The sequence below is a fragment of the Polypterus senegalus genome, chromosome 7 (assembly GCF_016835505.1).
Source record: "Polypterus senegalus isolate Bchr_013 chromosome 7, ASM1683550v1, whole genome shotgun sequence".
Lineage (NCBI taxonomy): Eukaryota > Metazoa > Chordata > Cladistia > Polypteriformes > Polypteridae > Polypterus > Polypterus senegalus.
Window position 1 is genome coordinate 506,850 of NC_053160.1, and position 16,247 is coordinate 523,096.

Genomic DNA, 16,247 nt, shown 5'->3' on the forward strand with positions numbered 1-16,247 from the left:
ACACCCTGAATGAGTCACGTCCACGCCAGCATCACCTGGCAAGTCAGCACATTTGTGTGTCAAACGAAGGCTCCACTTAAAATAAAGGACGTGCTGTTAGTTTGGTGTGATTAGGGGGGTACCTTACAGCCCAGAGGGGTCCGAGACGGACGGCTGTCTGCCTGATACAAATGGAGAAGCAGCACCAAGACCTCCACTGTGGGCATTCCAACCTGACAGGTCTGCCGCACATTTGTTTGTAGTTTGTCCCTTCTCGATGACCCCCACTCCACCATTATGGACATCCTGGTCACAGACACCTGTGACTGTCACTCATAATAGTGACATTAAAACAATACTCAACGTGAAAGGCCGCTAGCTGTTTGTGGAGTGTCGGGCGATGGGTTGTCGTGGGCATTTTAAGCCAACAGCATTGATCCTCGATTCTCCAAGGTGGTCCCGGGGATCTCAAAGGGGGACCCGTCACCTTTAACCTCCTCCCCCTGGGCAGTAGGACAACAGCTGGAGGTATTCCTGGATCTCAAAGACAGGAAAGGCGGCAAACAGATGTGGTTTAAGACGCACCGCCTTAGAGGCTGGCATTCCTGTGCTGACATCACAAACGAGTACAAATGTTTAAGACGTCCGTTTGAATTAAAGTGACTGATACCCCTTATCCCCCCGATACACTCCTGCCTTTACTCGAAGAGCGGCGTCCCACCTCTCCAGCGGAGTAACAGTTTTTAAATTATCAGCGTCACCCCATCAAAGAGGAACCAGCGGTGGGTGCGATTTGTGTTTGATTTGTCTGATGGCGGGCACTCCTGTCGACCTCCGCTATGGCGCCATAAGGGGAGACTTGTCACAGCGTGGAGTGAAAGGCGCCACATCCACAATAAAGCAAAGCAAACGCATGCCCACTGCTGACTCGCGACTGACCCGAATGGCCCGCTTACCGTACTTCCAGATGTGAAAGACCTGATTGAGACCACCGTGCTCCACCGTCCAGTAGCCCACAAGCTCGGAATGTGCGGTCCGCAGCTGGATGTTGTCGTCTGTCAGCTTCAAGAAGGCGCTCAGGTGGTCCGGTTTGATGTCGTAGGTGCGGAACTCGTAGAAAGTGCCGTGCTGCTGCTGGGGTCCCGTCGAGATGTCCGCCCTGAGCTGAAAGCACACAAGGACACAAAGACCAGCGCTCAGTTCTTATGGCGCTTTTCCACTGCATAGTACGGCACAGCACGGTTCAGTACAGCTCACCTTGGTTCGGCTCAGTTCGGCTCGGTTTGCGTTTCGACTGTAGTTTAGTACCGCTTTAGAGAGGGCGCGATTATTCACGTGTCGTTAGAGTCGCGCCGCCTCTACTGCTCGCTCTTCATTTTTATAACTTGTCCCTACACTGTTTGTAAGTCCGATGGTAGCCGTGTGCGCCCAAGAGCTTAGCGACCTCCTGAAAAACTTTTTCATTCCGCGTCGCCCCATCCAGCTCTCGCTGGATCTGCTCCTCGGCTACCAACGAGAGGAACGTCTGTACTTCCTCAATAGACCACGAAACAGCCAGTTTTGGTTAAAACAATACGGTGCGTCCGAACCTTCGCTGGCTGTGCTAAAAATCTAGCGGGTCTGTTGTGTCTCGTGTCGCAAGTTCAGTGACGTAGTAATGACGATTTTCTCCGGCCAATCAGTGACCAGCAGAGTTTACACGTCACGTTTTGGTAACGGTTCGACGCGCTTGGAATCTCGGCTGAGGTGGTACTAAAAAAAGGACCAGGTACCAGGTACTGTTCCCAGTGGAAAACCCCCCAAAAGTGAGCTGAACTGAACCGTGCTGCGCCGTACTATGCAGTGGAAAAGCGCCTTTAGTGCCCTCCACCCTCACGCACAACAAGTGGTCCTGAACTCTCGGGTTGGGGGTTAAAGGTCACAGGCTGGCCACACACGGACAGCTGCCAGCTCAGAGTCAGGGGTCTGCACGGTGCTGACAGCTTGCTGCCCACCTGGACTTCTGTTCGCTTTCCCTGCTAAAAGGTACTAAAGGGGTTCCTATAAGAGCAGAATCGGGGGTCCCACTCGCCACAGGGGAGTGAATCTGTTTAGCGCCATAAAAGTGTCACTTGCCGTGGCCTATTTCACTTGATCAGAGTTCCTCTTTTGGAGACCTAAACGGTGGTCTGGCTCGTTTTAATAAGACCCCTCAAGCTGACGTCACTCAGTCGGGGTACACAAACAGCTGACCTGCAGGTTCCATTCACTTCTGGGACGTCAGCGTAACTCGTGTACAGCGTGGGGTCTGTTTAAAGAGAAACACCCGTGGAGCATCAACTCTGGTGGCAGTGCCAACTCAGAAACCCAAAGTGCATTTCCACATGCCAAGGGGAGGCAGCACGTGTGACTTTGTCACTCCAAAGTGCTGCTAAGGAAGAGCTCGTCAGCAGGTGGCAGGCTACTTTGGGGGGCTCGTGTTTCAAGGTGTTCCCTTCAAACGGACCGTCTTGAAAGCCAGCGAGGACGTCACCCGAGTTAGGAGGCGTGGCATGGTCAGATGCCACTCATGCTAAAATGCTGTGTTCTGGTGACGTCCAGCCCTGCATGCCGTCCTCCAACTTACAGGGCAAACTCAGGGGTTGGTGGCAGGATTGGCACGCCAGCCACCATAAAAAAAACCCTCAGACTGTTCCAGTGTGGTGTCACCCGCTGCACTTGGGTGTGGCATCGCGCCATCAGCGTACCCTCCCAACCTCCGCCACACGTCCCCTCGTTCTGTTAGTGCACGTCATGTGCTTGGCAAGTGTTTTGCGCTCACCTGATTCTTGCGTGGCATCACTGCCAAAATTACTTGAGAGCGAAAGCAGCCAGGCAAGGGTGGGACTTTGTTCTTCTAGCCAATGCCAAGCAGCCAACTGCAAGACCCCGTCTCCAAACAGGAATGCCCACAGCCTCCTCCATGACTCGGAATTGACCACAGTTTGATTTTCCTTGGGTGGTCTGCTGGGGGCGTTTTATCCAATTCAGGCCCCCCTGTCAGTCGCTGCTCAAAATCACTGAAGTCTCCCGGTCAGGACTGGCACTGCAGCAGAATGGCTGAATGACCTGTCACTCCTCATCGATGGCGTGTGACAAAGGGACGCATCCTCTCGCAAACCATCAGATCTGAATTGAGACATCGCAGGTTCATCGTTCTGCCCCCTCTCATCTTGGGGGGCTTGTGCTGTACACCGGGGGGGGGTATTGGGGGGTGGTGCTGTACACCTGAGAACGAAGCCACCGGGACAAATCATACAGTGTGTTATGTACAAAGGCACATCTGCAGGATTCATCTCTGCACCTTAAAAGAATCGGGCACTGCTGGCACAAGTGTCACCTGGGAATGCGCCACACAGTGCCACGTCCTCGCCTGTTCAATGCTGCGGGTGGACAGTTCGTAACGGTTTTGTTCTTTTTAAAGGGGAGAATTTGGACCTGGCGATGACGCGTAGAGAAGGCGGTGGTCTGCTACCGACTTCAGGTTTGGTTGCCGTTTTGGCCGGGGGGACTGAATTGGATGCAACACCCGCAGCAGACTGGCGCAAATCTTTGTGAATTGGAGTAAAGTACGTGTGTTGGAGGAGGGGAAGGAGGCGTGTCTCGCGACTGGCTGCTTAGCATCAACACCTCCCACTGGCTGGAGGAACAAAGCCCCGCCCTTGCCACACTGCTTTCGCTGTCAAGTAATTTTGGCCGTGATGCCACGCGAGAACGCTGCCAACAATCACGTGACCACAAAACACTCAGTAAGTGCATCAGTCACAGCCAAGCGTGACTGGCGCTAGTGTCCCGGACACGGAGCTGTGGCAGTAACCCGACGCCATACGCTGACTTAGGAACGAGGCACCAACTGAGTCCGTCTGTGTGAACAGCACAACTCGCTACACTCACACCTTCCTCACTCGCTGCTCGAGACAAATCAACTTTCATGGTGGCGTCTCACACGAACAAAGCTTTGAAATGTCAAAATGTCCGACTGAAAGGCACTGCAGAATCTGCAGACTCCTTTGTCTTAAAACGGAGACGCGTTCTGCGCCTTCAGCTACGAATCACGTGACTGCTTCAATTCCTGTAGACAGCAAACAGATCCTCGATACAATTCATGAAACACCAGCCAACGGCGCACGCGGCACAAGTGCCAGGGACTTCTACCCGCACACGTCATCGGCCTGTGCATTGGGGACAGTCACAAAACAAGTCACACAGAGGACGGGGTACTGAAGCAGCTTCAGTACAGCAGTGGACACCAGACAGGCCGTTCCTGCTGCCCTGATGCCGGCGTTTGGGTTTTTTACGCGTTTCCGTTACACACAACACTTCTATTGCTGGAGAACGTTTCTGCGTCGCTCTTCTGGCAGTAAATGTGACACTAAGTTGGTCACCTGTCCATGAGATGCATTTAGAACAGTGACTGGAGTCCACCTGTGGCATCGTTTAGAAAGGCACACGTGGGCTTGTGCAGAGAAGACCCCACAATTCACACTGCATGTCAGGACATCAACCAAACCATGAAGTCCAAGGAGCTCTCTGTGACCACATCATCAGGGCAACGGGACCAAACCATCTGAAAGACCTGAGTGGTCCCTGGAGCAACAAGGCAGGCAGGTGGCCAAGAACTCAATGGTCAACCAAACGTCAGAATTCATTTGCTGAGATGGGAGAACCTGTGGGAAGGACGACCATCTCAGCAGCACTCAGGTGGTATTTATGGTGGAGAAGGTGATGAAGCCAACCCTGCCAAAGTGCTGTGGAAAAATAAAAATCAGTTATTGATTTAATCTGGTGTGCGTGACAAGGGCCACGAGAAGTCTGTCTTGCGACAAGTGCAGCTTCTGTTTTCTGTAACGAACAAGAAGTTACAAGTGCCCAACTGATGACCTTTAAAATTGTGTAACTGCTGATCCAAACAAAACTATTGTAAAGATGTAATGTCTTGAAATTCTTGTGCAACTAAAGTCATAAGGTCAAATTTTGTGCTTAGCATTATAAAAGATTTAGGACACCGACACCTGGGCGCAGATGAAGGGCAGGTGTCCTAGGACTGTGCTTCTCTGTCATTCTTACCTTTGCCTGGTGTGTATTAATAAAATATTTTTTACTAACTTTAATTATATCTCTCTGTCTTCAGTCACAAGAAATGACACTAGAGAAAAAGTGTCCACAGTTTTCTGGCGCCCGGACATGGGGCAGGAGACGGCCGGCTGACTCCTCGAGCGGGAAGATCTCAGCGATCTGTCTTCTTGAAGCAGACTGCCGCAACTAAGTGCACCGGCAGCAGAGTAAGCAGCTCCGATAAAAGTTAGGACTGCCCTGTCCTGAGACGACTCCTGCGTGAGGAGTCCCCGGTCTCCTTCTGGTACAACCACGGTGACTGAAAAGGATTTTCCTGACAGAGCTGACTAACACCCAGGCTGGGGTAAGTAACCCGGAGGTTTCCGTAAAAAGATAAGCTGGGGGCGGGCTTGCTGTAGAGTATAAAAAGTGACCGGGAATAGTAAATGGAAAAGAAATACCTTGTTTTAGGTCACTCCTGTTGGGAAAGATAGTATAGAACACTATCCTCTGGGAATTAAAAAGGGGATTTAGGACGGGATCCGTGCGTGGCACACCCATAAACCCGGACAAATCTATTGGACAGAGGATAGAGCATAGAATAGAAGAATAACAGGTTAAAAAACAAGGCGAGTAATAAAAAGTACGTACTAGAAATAAATATTTGCTTTCACCGTGCACTGTGACAGTAACGTAGGAAATAGTGTAGTATACTTCCCCTGGGAATATTAAAGGGAACGTTGGGGCGGGTGAGTGGCACACTCAGCATTCCAATAGTTCATCGGACAGGGACGAGTAGGACAAGGATAGAAAGATAAATCTGGCACAGGGCTGGGGAGAAAAGCAAAGGAAAAAATGGGAATACATAACAGCAAGCCTGCCAACCGCCCGGGTTCAAGTCTTTTATGCTGGAAGGATTGTTTTCGGAGGATCAGCAGACGCCGCACAAAAAGGGTCACCTAGAAAGTTAATAGACAAAACACAGGATTGGATTTTAAAAGGGCATGTAAAAATGGAATAAGCAGAGCGGTGGGCGTTGGCCATTGGAAGGACAGGAGATGCAAGTGAGATACAGAAAATTAGAAAAATATTATGTAGAAATGCACCAGGGTGTTGTATGTAGAAGTGTATGAGGATGTTGTAATAGAGGTATGTGTTATGTATGACAGATGGGAGTTGGTTATTAAAGATTGTAATTTAAAGGCAGTACAGAAATGAATTATTGGCTGCAGAAAGTTAGAACTAGAAAAAAAAAAAGTTATTTATAGCTTACAGAAAGTGCAAGCAGATTCGGAACCGCAGTCGAATGAGAAGCGGAAGAAGAGCAAGAAAAAAAAAAAAGACCCGTTATATCCCACACTTGTTCCTCCACCTTTCCTACACCATCCACATCCACAACCCCCACCTTCTCCTCCGCCACCTCCAGCCCACCGCACCAGAATTAAAAGATGATCCCTTGGGGTCTGGTTTCTTTGAAGAATATCATTATGATCCCTCATTACACACTGATCCGGGGAATGACAAAAGTAACGTAATGGGTTCGGCAGGTGGGTTTCACGATCCTAGAACCTCCAACGCACTAGAAGTCAAACCCTATTCCTTCAGCCCCCTAATCAAAACACCACCTTTCAATCCCCCTTAAAGTCCCCCAAACCCACAGGCCCCTTGTTGGAATGCCCCCTGATTGAGATCCCAGAACCCCCCCGACATGATTCAATGCAACCTGCAGGAGCTAATAACCCCACTACTGTAATGATACATCGTAACTGAGACATTCAAGAGCTGAAGGACGTTGTGTCCGAATTGCCTGATCCCAAAGTCATCGGTGTGTTTAAAAAATTCATAGAACAATTACAGCAGCTGTATGATATGTAGAAGCCTAATGCCACAGAATGGACTCAGGTGCTGTGGAGAAAGCTTGGCACCACATGGGAGACTGTCAATCATGGACAGCATAACAGAAACCCGTGGCAGTGGAACGAGGCGTTGCCTCGGGGCCGGGATGAAGGTCCCTTTATTACGCAATGGGAACATGTTAAAATAATATTAAGGACAAGTATAAGAAAGGCAGAGACTGGTCTCTTATCTCGGCTGCCAAACAGAAAAAAAAAGAGACAGTAGATGAATGGGCACACTGAATTTAAGAGTTAATGGCAACACACTCCGGCCTTGAAAATCCAGACAACCGAACTAAAACTGCAGTTCCTCTTTTTGTTTCCGGACTTAGAAGCGACATTCAAAACAAGGTATCCTGTATTAGATGAGAGGCTGCCGCGTTTGAGGAAGTAAACGTCACGCAGCGCATGCTGAACAACAGAGCAAGCAGAAAGAGTCAGACACCCAGACAAAGCTGATTGCAGCACAAATGAACTATTACACTGGTGGGGCCACTCCCGGCAGAAGTCGTGGACGTGGAGGATTTTTCCGGGGACAAGGGTGTGGACGGGGACAAGGTAGCGGATATATGTTACCTAATCCAAGTGGATCATCCACTCAGCTTGCCTCCCTCCAGATCCAAACGCTACACCATATGCTTGTTACGGGTGTGGTGAAATGGGACACTTCTGCCGCAATTGCCCTCACAAGTGCCCACCCCCTCCTCCACCACCTGAACAATTTGATGTTTCATGGACATAGGAATCGCAGGGATCCCCAGCCCTTCTCTTCAACTACCTTTGCTCACCCATAATTCAGAGACTGATCCATTATTGACTTTGCTGGCTGGTGAATGGCACTGAAACTGTTTTCCTCGTGGACACAGGAGCCACGCGCTCAGCCCTTTCGCTGAAGGAGGTCCCTGCCTCAAGAGATTCTTCGAGTTCAGCTGCATTCCAGTGATTCCACTTTAACACACTGATTTCTTTTAAATCAGCTCTGTCCAGTTAACCTCTTAGGAAGGGATCTCATGACAACACACCATCCTTCTTAAAGCCCTTCACTCATTTCCCTCCTGCTTGTTTCCCAATCTCCAAGCCCCTGACACCCTATTGCACTGCCCAATATTTCCCTATAGAAGTAGACACCCCCTGGCTAGAATCTTTTCTTTCATCAGGTACCTGCCCGAAACCCTTCACATCCCCTGCATTTTCATTTCCCCCACAAAAGCTGCTGCATTTGTACATCTTACATATTCACAGAATATTTTTTACCTCATATTTCTTTAGCTAAATCAAGCACTGTCCATTGGGTGGAAATCGGACCATGGGTAGAACAATGTCTTAATAGAACAGACTGGGTACATGTTGCTTCAGGTGTTTTGATACCTCAGACCATTTAATAACTAAAGTTGTGCTTCAAACTGATTTTTTAGTACATCGTACATTATGCTGCACTTCCCTTTCTGCGTTGTCATTGCAAACTACTTCCCTTCTTGGCTCTCAGCTTCCTGACTCTTTGTGGTCTCAGGGTAAAAATGATTATGGAAGGATAGCCCATTGTGAGCCTCTGGTGATCTACCCTAAATCTTCTTTCCATCCGCACGTGCCCAGTATCCTCTGTCTCCTGAAGCAGAGGCTGGGCATCTCCGCCGTACATTCCGATCTTGTGAAACGTGCGATTATTCCAATTAAATATTCTCCAGTTAATTCTCCCATTTTACCTATAAAAAAGGCTGACGGTTCATGGCGTTTTGTACAAGACTTACGACAAGTGAATGCTGCAATCTTTCCTAGAGCTCCTATTGTACCTAATCCTTCCACTATTCTTTCTGCAATCCCTCCCTCTGCTCGTTATTTTTCAGTAATTGATTTAGCCAATGCTTTTTCTCTATCCCTGTACACCCTGACTCAATTCTGGTTTGCTTTTACTTTCCAAAGCCGCCGTTGGACATGGACTGTTATGCCTCAGGGATATACTGAAGCCCCTTGTGTGTATGGACAAGCGCTTGCTCAAAATTTAGAAGGGTTCTGGCCAGACCGAGGTAGTACATTAATACAGTATGTAGATGATATTATGTTATGCAGTACTACTGAAGAAGATTGTGCGAAGACACTAAAAAACTACTGCAGTTTCTGGGGGACAATGGACATAAAGTTTCAAAGGCTAAATTGCAATTAATTCAAACAACTGTAAAATATTTAGGTCATGACATCACAAATGGAACAAGAGCTCTCTAGCGATCGCATTAACACCATTCAAAATCTTCCCAGACCTGTCACAAAACAACAGGTTATGTCTGTATTGGGCATTCTGGGTTACTGCCGCAATGGATTTTGAATTTCACTGAAAGAGCACAGCCGTTACAAAATTTAGCAAACACCCTGGCCTTCCTCTTTCTGGTCAGGTGCAATGGACCGAGCAGGCTGAGAAGGCTCTCTGTGACTTAAAAATGCACTTTCGGTGGCACCAGCCTTGGGCCTTCGGACTTTTCTCGTCCCTTTACTCTGTTCGTGGACGAAAAGGGGGGATATATGACTGCAGTTTTAACACAATTACATGGGGATAAACAAAGGCCAATAGCTTATTTTTGAAAAATTGGATCCTGTGGCCGCAGCACTTCCGCCTTGCCTTAGGGCTGTGGCTGCCACAACAGAAGCTGTGCTAGCCAGTACAGATATAGTGCTCATGAGCCCCTAACAGTAAAGGTGCCTCACGCTGTACATTCCATTTTAGTACAGGCTAAGACCTCCCATCTCACTACTGCTAGGGCAATACACTATCAGAATGTACTCTGTACTTTGTCAAACGTCACAATTGAAAGATGCTCCACTTTAAATCCAGCCACCCTGTTGCCAACAAATAACGACGGCGAACCACATAATTGCCATACAGAAATAGCAAAGGTTGTAAAGCCTCGAGTAGATCTACAGGAAACACCTTTAGAAATTGGAGAAAATATTTTTGTAGACGGATGTTCTTTGCGATTGGAAAACGGAGCACCCTCAACTAGTTACGCAGTGGTCCAAGGGGACCGCCTGCTGGAAGCAAATCGAATTTCATCAAGTTTAAGTGCACAAGCAGCTGAATTAATAGCGCTCACCCGAGCATGTCAGCTGTCGAAGGAAAAATCATAACAATTTATACAGATTCCAGATATGCCTTTGGAGTCTGCCATGATCATGGGGCATTATGGAAATTAGGGGATTTAAGACCAGTACTGGCAAGCCCATCCAACATCAAAAGTTAATCGAATCCCTCTTGGAAGCCATAACTAAACCATCAAAGCTAGCGATTGTTAAATGTCAAGCTCACACAGGAAAACAGGACCTGTCAGCAAAGGAAATGAATTGGCAGATTACTTTGCTAAAAAGGCTGCATACAGTAACACACCAATCTCTTTATTCCAACAGAGAAATGACAAGGACCCTGATAATCAAATTATTTCTTTACAGAGTGCAGCCACGGACATTGAAAAGAAAAAGTGGTCCAAAGAAGGATCCCTCTCTGATGGAGTCTGGACTCATCAGCAAACTAACAAACCTTTTCTCCCAAAAGCTTCTTTTCCAGGTATGGCAAAATAGCCCATGGCCTCGACCATGCTGGGAAAGATGCCATGGTTCAAGATGTTGAAAACATTGGGAAGCTGTAGGCTTCTCTACATATGCAGAGCAATTCTGTAGACGCTGTGCATTATGTCAAAGGTTTAATGTAGGAAAAGGCACTCAGGTAAGTCCCGCCGTTACTCCTAACCCAATGGGTCCGTTTGAACACCTCCAAATGGATTTTATTGAACTAACACCGTCTAAAGGTTACCGATATTGCCTTGTGATTGTCGATGTGTTCTCCGATGGGTAGAAGCTTTCCCTTCAAAACGCAATGATGCCAAAACGGTTGCTAAAGCACTAATTAAAGAAATTATTCCAAGATGGGGCATCCCAAAGTTACAGACAGATAATGGTACTCACTTTGTGAATTCCATTATAAATGAATTGACTACCTGGCTACAGATCAATGTACATCATTACTGCAAATACCATCCACAAAGTGGGGTATTGTGGAACGATGCAATGGCACCCTAAAAGCTAAGCTTGCAAAAATTTGTGAACAAACCAATTTATCCTGGCCAGATGCTTACCCCTGGCTTTAATGGGATTGAGGGGACGGACACACCGGCAATTGGGGCTATCGCCGTTTGAAATCCTGACCGGACGACCCATGCCCGTTGGCATGGTTATAGGAAATGTGAACCTGCATACCGTGGACAATGATCTTCTCTCTAGTCTTACAGGCCTCCGAGCGTCCCTGAAGGAAGTCCACGAGCAGGTTAATCAGGCTTGGAGAACCAGCCCTCCATCTAAGGACTCGCCGATTCCCTTGGGCACCTGGATCCTGGTTCGAGACACCCGGAGGAAACATTGGCATCAGCCTAGGTGGAGAGGACCGTTCCAAGTTCTTTTGTCCACACCACACGCTGTAAAGGTTGAAGGATTGCCCGCCTGGATTCACGCTTCGCACTGCAAAAGATGGCACCCATAATATACATACTCTTGTTGTTTTTTCTTCCATTATCCACTGCACGGGTGACACTGACTTTCCAGGTTGAGGAAACTGCCTCATTCCAGGTTGACTTTTGTGCAATTGTTCCCTGTACTGGCAGACAGGAGCAATGGGAATGGCCTGACAAATATGTCTGTGTGAGCTACCCGGTTTATGACTCTGACTCAAGTTTTGCTTCATCTGACTCTGAATGTGGCTTCTGGAGTGATGTGTTTGCAAACACAGGACCAAATGACTGGGGTTATGAACCCTGGCAGGCTACTCAGTATGGCCTAAAGACTCGATTCTCTATTTTAAAGGGACATGCCTCTCATGAGTGTGCTAAGAATCAGTGTAACCCATTAATCATTACTCTAAAGAATCCTTCTTTGCATGATTCAGGAACTTATGTCTTAGCTGCATATGCAAGTGGTCATGATCCCGAGGACTTTTTCAAATTAAGGTCAAGGCACCTGCTCCCTCTCCTCTGTCCCCCTTTCCTACTCAGTTTTTCACTACTGCATCCGCGAGTGAGGAAAAACCCCTAGTTCAGGCTTTGAATCTAACCACCTTAACAAGCACGTTCTTCTCTAGCAACAGTCCCTTTCCCATTATCTAACATTTCTGACCCTTGGGATCGATGGTTCATGTCCACCTTTGGGTCATGGGGCCAAAGGCTAAAATCAGTATTTATTTCTTTGGCAGTAGTATTCATTGTCCTTTTACTTATCGGATGTTGCATTGTTCCTCTTATTCGCTATATAATATCCAAATATTTCACTGCTTCTATAGCCAAGGCCTATATGCTACACGAGGAACATATGCTCCAAATTGCCTCTTCAGTTTCCTCATCCCTTTCCCCCTCTCCTCCTCCTTCCCCATCCCTTACCTCCGCCTTCTGAATTTTCTTCACTATTTTATCATGCCCAGATTGATAAAAAGGGGGGAATGTGGAAAAATAAAAATCAGTTATTGATTTAATCTGGTGTGCGTGACAAGGGCCACGAGAAGTCTGTCTTGCGACAAGTGCAGCTTCTGTTTTCTGTAACGAACAAGAAGTTACAAGTGCCCAACTGATGACCTTTAAAATTGTGTAACTACTGATCCAAACAAAACTATTGTAAAGATGTAATGTCTTGAAATTCTTGTGCAACTAAAGTCATAAGGTCAAATTTTGTGCTTAGCATTATAAAAGATTTAGGACACCGACACCTGGGCGCAGATGAAGGGCAGGTGTCCTAGGACTGTGCTTCTCTGTCATTCTTACCTTTGCCTGGTGTGTATTAATAAAATATTTTTTACTAACTTTAATTATATCTCTCTGTCTTCAGTCACAAGAAATGACACTAGAGAAAAAGTGTCCACAGTGCACTTGAAGGACAACAAGATCCTCTGATCTGAAGAGACAACAACTCAAATCTTGGGGTAGAACTTCAAGCAGTATGTCTGGTGGAGACCTGGCACTGCCCATCCCTACAGTAACGCATGGAGGTGGCAGCATCAGGCTATGGGGACAGGAAGCCCAGTCAGAACGGAGGAAAGGATGAAGACAACCAAATCCTGAGAGATCCCTGAAGAAACTGCCAATTGGAAGGTTGCTGGTTCGAATCCCACAAATGCCAATAGGGACTCTGCTCTGTTGGGCACTTAACCTGCAACTGCTGAGCGCTGTGAGCAGTGAGAAAAGCGCTACATACATGCAAAGAATTAAAACAAATTATTATTAACCTCAGACTCGGCTCAAGGACAGGACATAAACGGCCAAGGCCACACTGGAGTGGCTTCAAGACGCGACTCTGAGGGTCCACGAGTGGCGCAGCCAAAGCCCAGACACATGTGGAGAGACCAGAAGATGATGAAGGGAGCTTCAGAGGGAGCTTAAGAGGATCTGCCAGGAAGAATGGAACAAAGTGCCCAAACCCAGGTGTGCCAAGCTTGTGGGGACTCAGCAAGGAGCTGGAATTGGGGCTTCAGTGAGGTACTGAATGAAGGATCTGAACTCTGCTGAGATTCACAGATCCCACTTTTGTCATTCTGGGTTACTGCATGTGGACTGAGGGGCAAAAAGTGTCACACGTATTCACTTCAGATTAAAATAGAGTGTGCGGAAAGTGAAGGGTCTGAAAACATCGTGAATCCACAGTGTGTGTGTGTGTGTGTGTCATAGAAACGATACGTAAATCAGCCTCTCATGGCCCCCTGCTCAGCACAAGCAGGTTTGATGACGGGTGGCCGGATGGATCATTAAGTGTGTTATGAACGCGCATTAATAAGAATTCATTGCATTTATATTGTGCTTTTCTCACCACTCAAAGCCTTAATCTGCTTCTGCGTTTTTTGGTATTGCACTCCTGTCGCTATTCTGGGGGGGGGCACACAAATAAGAATTTCACCGCACTGTGGACACGTCAAGACCCCTCAACTTGGGTCTGCTTGTTCATCACCGTAGCACCAGGCCGAGATGCACTGAAAACGGACATCGCGTTGTGAGGCTTGTGCACTGTGCCACCCCACTGTTCCACGCCACACGCCCTGACCTGTACCCTAAGGGTATTGTCTTCTAAACAAGTGGCGCCCCATCGGTCACCCTTTCACCTGGGCTATGGCACTCACCTCCAAGCCATCAACAGGAGCGGTCAGCCTGCTCGGCTTGGCCTTTCCTAAACTGATTACCTCCCCTTCGGACCCCCTGCTCCATCCTTTTTAAGCCTTAATAATAACGACACATTGTATTCATATAGTGCCTTTCCTTTCTGTCCCACGATACTTTGCTGCAGGCCCCTCCATCATTTTGCCTTTTGACGCACATTTTCTCGGCATAAACAAATCAGGGAGTCGTCAGCTAACCCGCCACTGGACCCCCTCGGCCAGCCTGCGGTCGGTGACTCCGCTGTGTTGTCAGCCGCGGTGGCCCTTGGTAGCCCAGCTCCTTTTCTCGAACTGCTCACTCCTGCTCTCACGATTTATTTGGGAATATCCGCTCAGGACCCTCTGATGCCCGAGTCTGGGAGTCGACTGGCCAGTGTGCGGCAGCCCGCTGAGACACACAGGAGGACGCCACTCGTTCTGCTCAACTTTATAAAAGCCTCGTCGGCCCGAAGTTGACATTTGGGTGGGACTTTGTGAAGCGTCAGCCCGGTGCACGTAGGGGGACAGCGGCGAGTCGCCACCTTTCAGAGGCTGACGATGTGCCCGGACCCCCAGGGACGACACAGCCGTCTGCACGATGATTTAAATGAGCAGTTCACAACGAGTAGTCATTAGTGGCGATCGAACTTCGAAAACTTCAGTAACAAAACGGACACTGGCGCTGAAAGACAAGAGCGGCCTCGACAAAGTCCAACCCGCGCCGCTCCGCTCCTCACCTGTGTCGCCGCCTGTCTGAAGGAACGGCGCAGAAGAAGCCCGCGGGCGCTTCGGACGACCTTGGCGACGCTCGTCATGTCGCTCGTTGCCTTTCACACGTCAAACACAACACAGCAGTCCGGCGCCGGTGGGCGGAGCTTCGCCTAAATGGGAAGTTCCCGGCTACGGAAGTCGAGGAGGGACGCGTGAGGCGCGCCTTGCAGATCTGCGAGTCGGCGTTTCGGTTCGTTGAACCAGAAGTTGAGGCGAGTTGGTAAAACCGTTTGATTGTGAGGCTTGTTTGGTACCCCTCGGGATGTTGGTCGTCAGCTCCAATGGTTTTATTTCCTTTAACATGTCAGCTTCTGTTTTTAATGTTGTATCGAGGATCGCCGAGGACGAGAGATGAAGGCCAGTTCATAGCTGCCCGGGCTGACACACACTCGCCCACCTGGTGCCATCTTTGTGGGTGTATTAGAGCACCTGCGAGAAAAACGGACAGGAGTGCGTGCCAAGTCCCCTAAAAGGTACTCCCCCAGGCCCACTCACTACAACTGATCAGGGGATGCATAGCAGATGGCAGGAGCCATAAGGTGCAGCGTCAACCACTCGGTCAGTTTAATGGCGTACTGTGATGTGAGTTTTGCTTTCTGTTAAGAGCGCCATATAAAGGAAGGCTAGACCTTCTTCTGGCCAGCCTGGGCAGTGGGACCCGTGCAATCAGGGGACTCTTCACGTGTGACCTGCGTGTGTCAGCCCCTCAACCCCTGGTCATTCTCATTCCTCCTTCATCAGGTGACCAAAGTGAATGAAAGCCATAGAAGAAGCGGGCAGCCTGCCATCCGCTGTGGTGGTGTAGTCAATGAAGAGTTAATAGAGGGGTTTGATGGGTGGGCAGACAGAAAAGGAGGAAACGTGTTACAGGTATGTGCTGCTCAGACAAAAAGAAAATCAAAACCTGCACAATGGATGTGCTTCAAACACCACATGGTGCCAGAAGTGTGTTGGAAATGAAGAGGATGATGAAAACAAATGGAAGGTGTGCCCGACGTGTGTAGCAAGAAGGGTGATTTGTGCCAATATAATCTGTGAAGTTTATTTCAAAGCCATGCAGTTCTAAGTGAGACAACTGGTGGGCAGGCAAGAGACGGACAGCAAACACGTGAAGGACACACAAGCAGGCCATTTTAAAAGTGCTGATGTCTGCCAGACCAAAACAAAGCCGTCAAGGACGAGAACAGGGGAAGACGTCAATCGGGCACACGGCCCTTCTGGTGGCTGCCCATGTCTGACAAGAATTCTATGAATCTCTAAATATGTGAGCAGTTATAACGTCGAGGATCCAACATGTGGACGTTAAGAGCACCGTCTTGTGCCGTCATCATTCCTGCCGGATGGGACATCTGGTTGCTGGTTGTCAGCATTCGCCACCTTGG

The 16,247-nt window shown here is 48.5% G+C and overlaps 1 protein-coding gene across 1 annotated transcript; it reads right to left on the reverse strand.

The window, feature by feature from the left end:
* Positions 1 to 801: 801 nt before the first annotated feature.
* LOC120532264 (protein NipSnap homolog 3B-like) lies at positions 802 to 14,974 on the reverse strand. Its single transcript, XM_039758133.1, has 2 exons — positions 14,832 to 14,974; positions 802 to 1,143 (listed from the first exon to the last, which is right to left on the reverse strand). The coding sequence occupies exons 1-2, from the start codon at positions 14,907 to 14,909 to the stop codon at positions 817 to 819; spliced, it is 405 nt and encodes a 134-aa protein (XP_039614067.1). The 5' UTR covers positions 14,910 to 14,974; the 3' UTR covers positions 802 to 816.
* Positions 14,975 to 16,247: the final 1,273 nt, after the last annotated feature.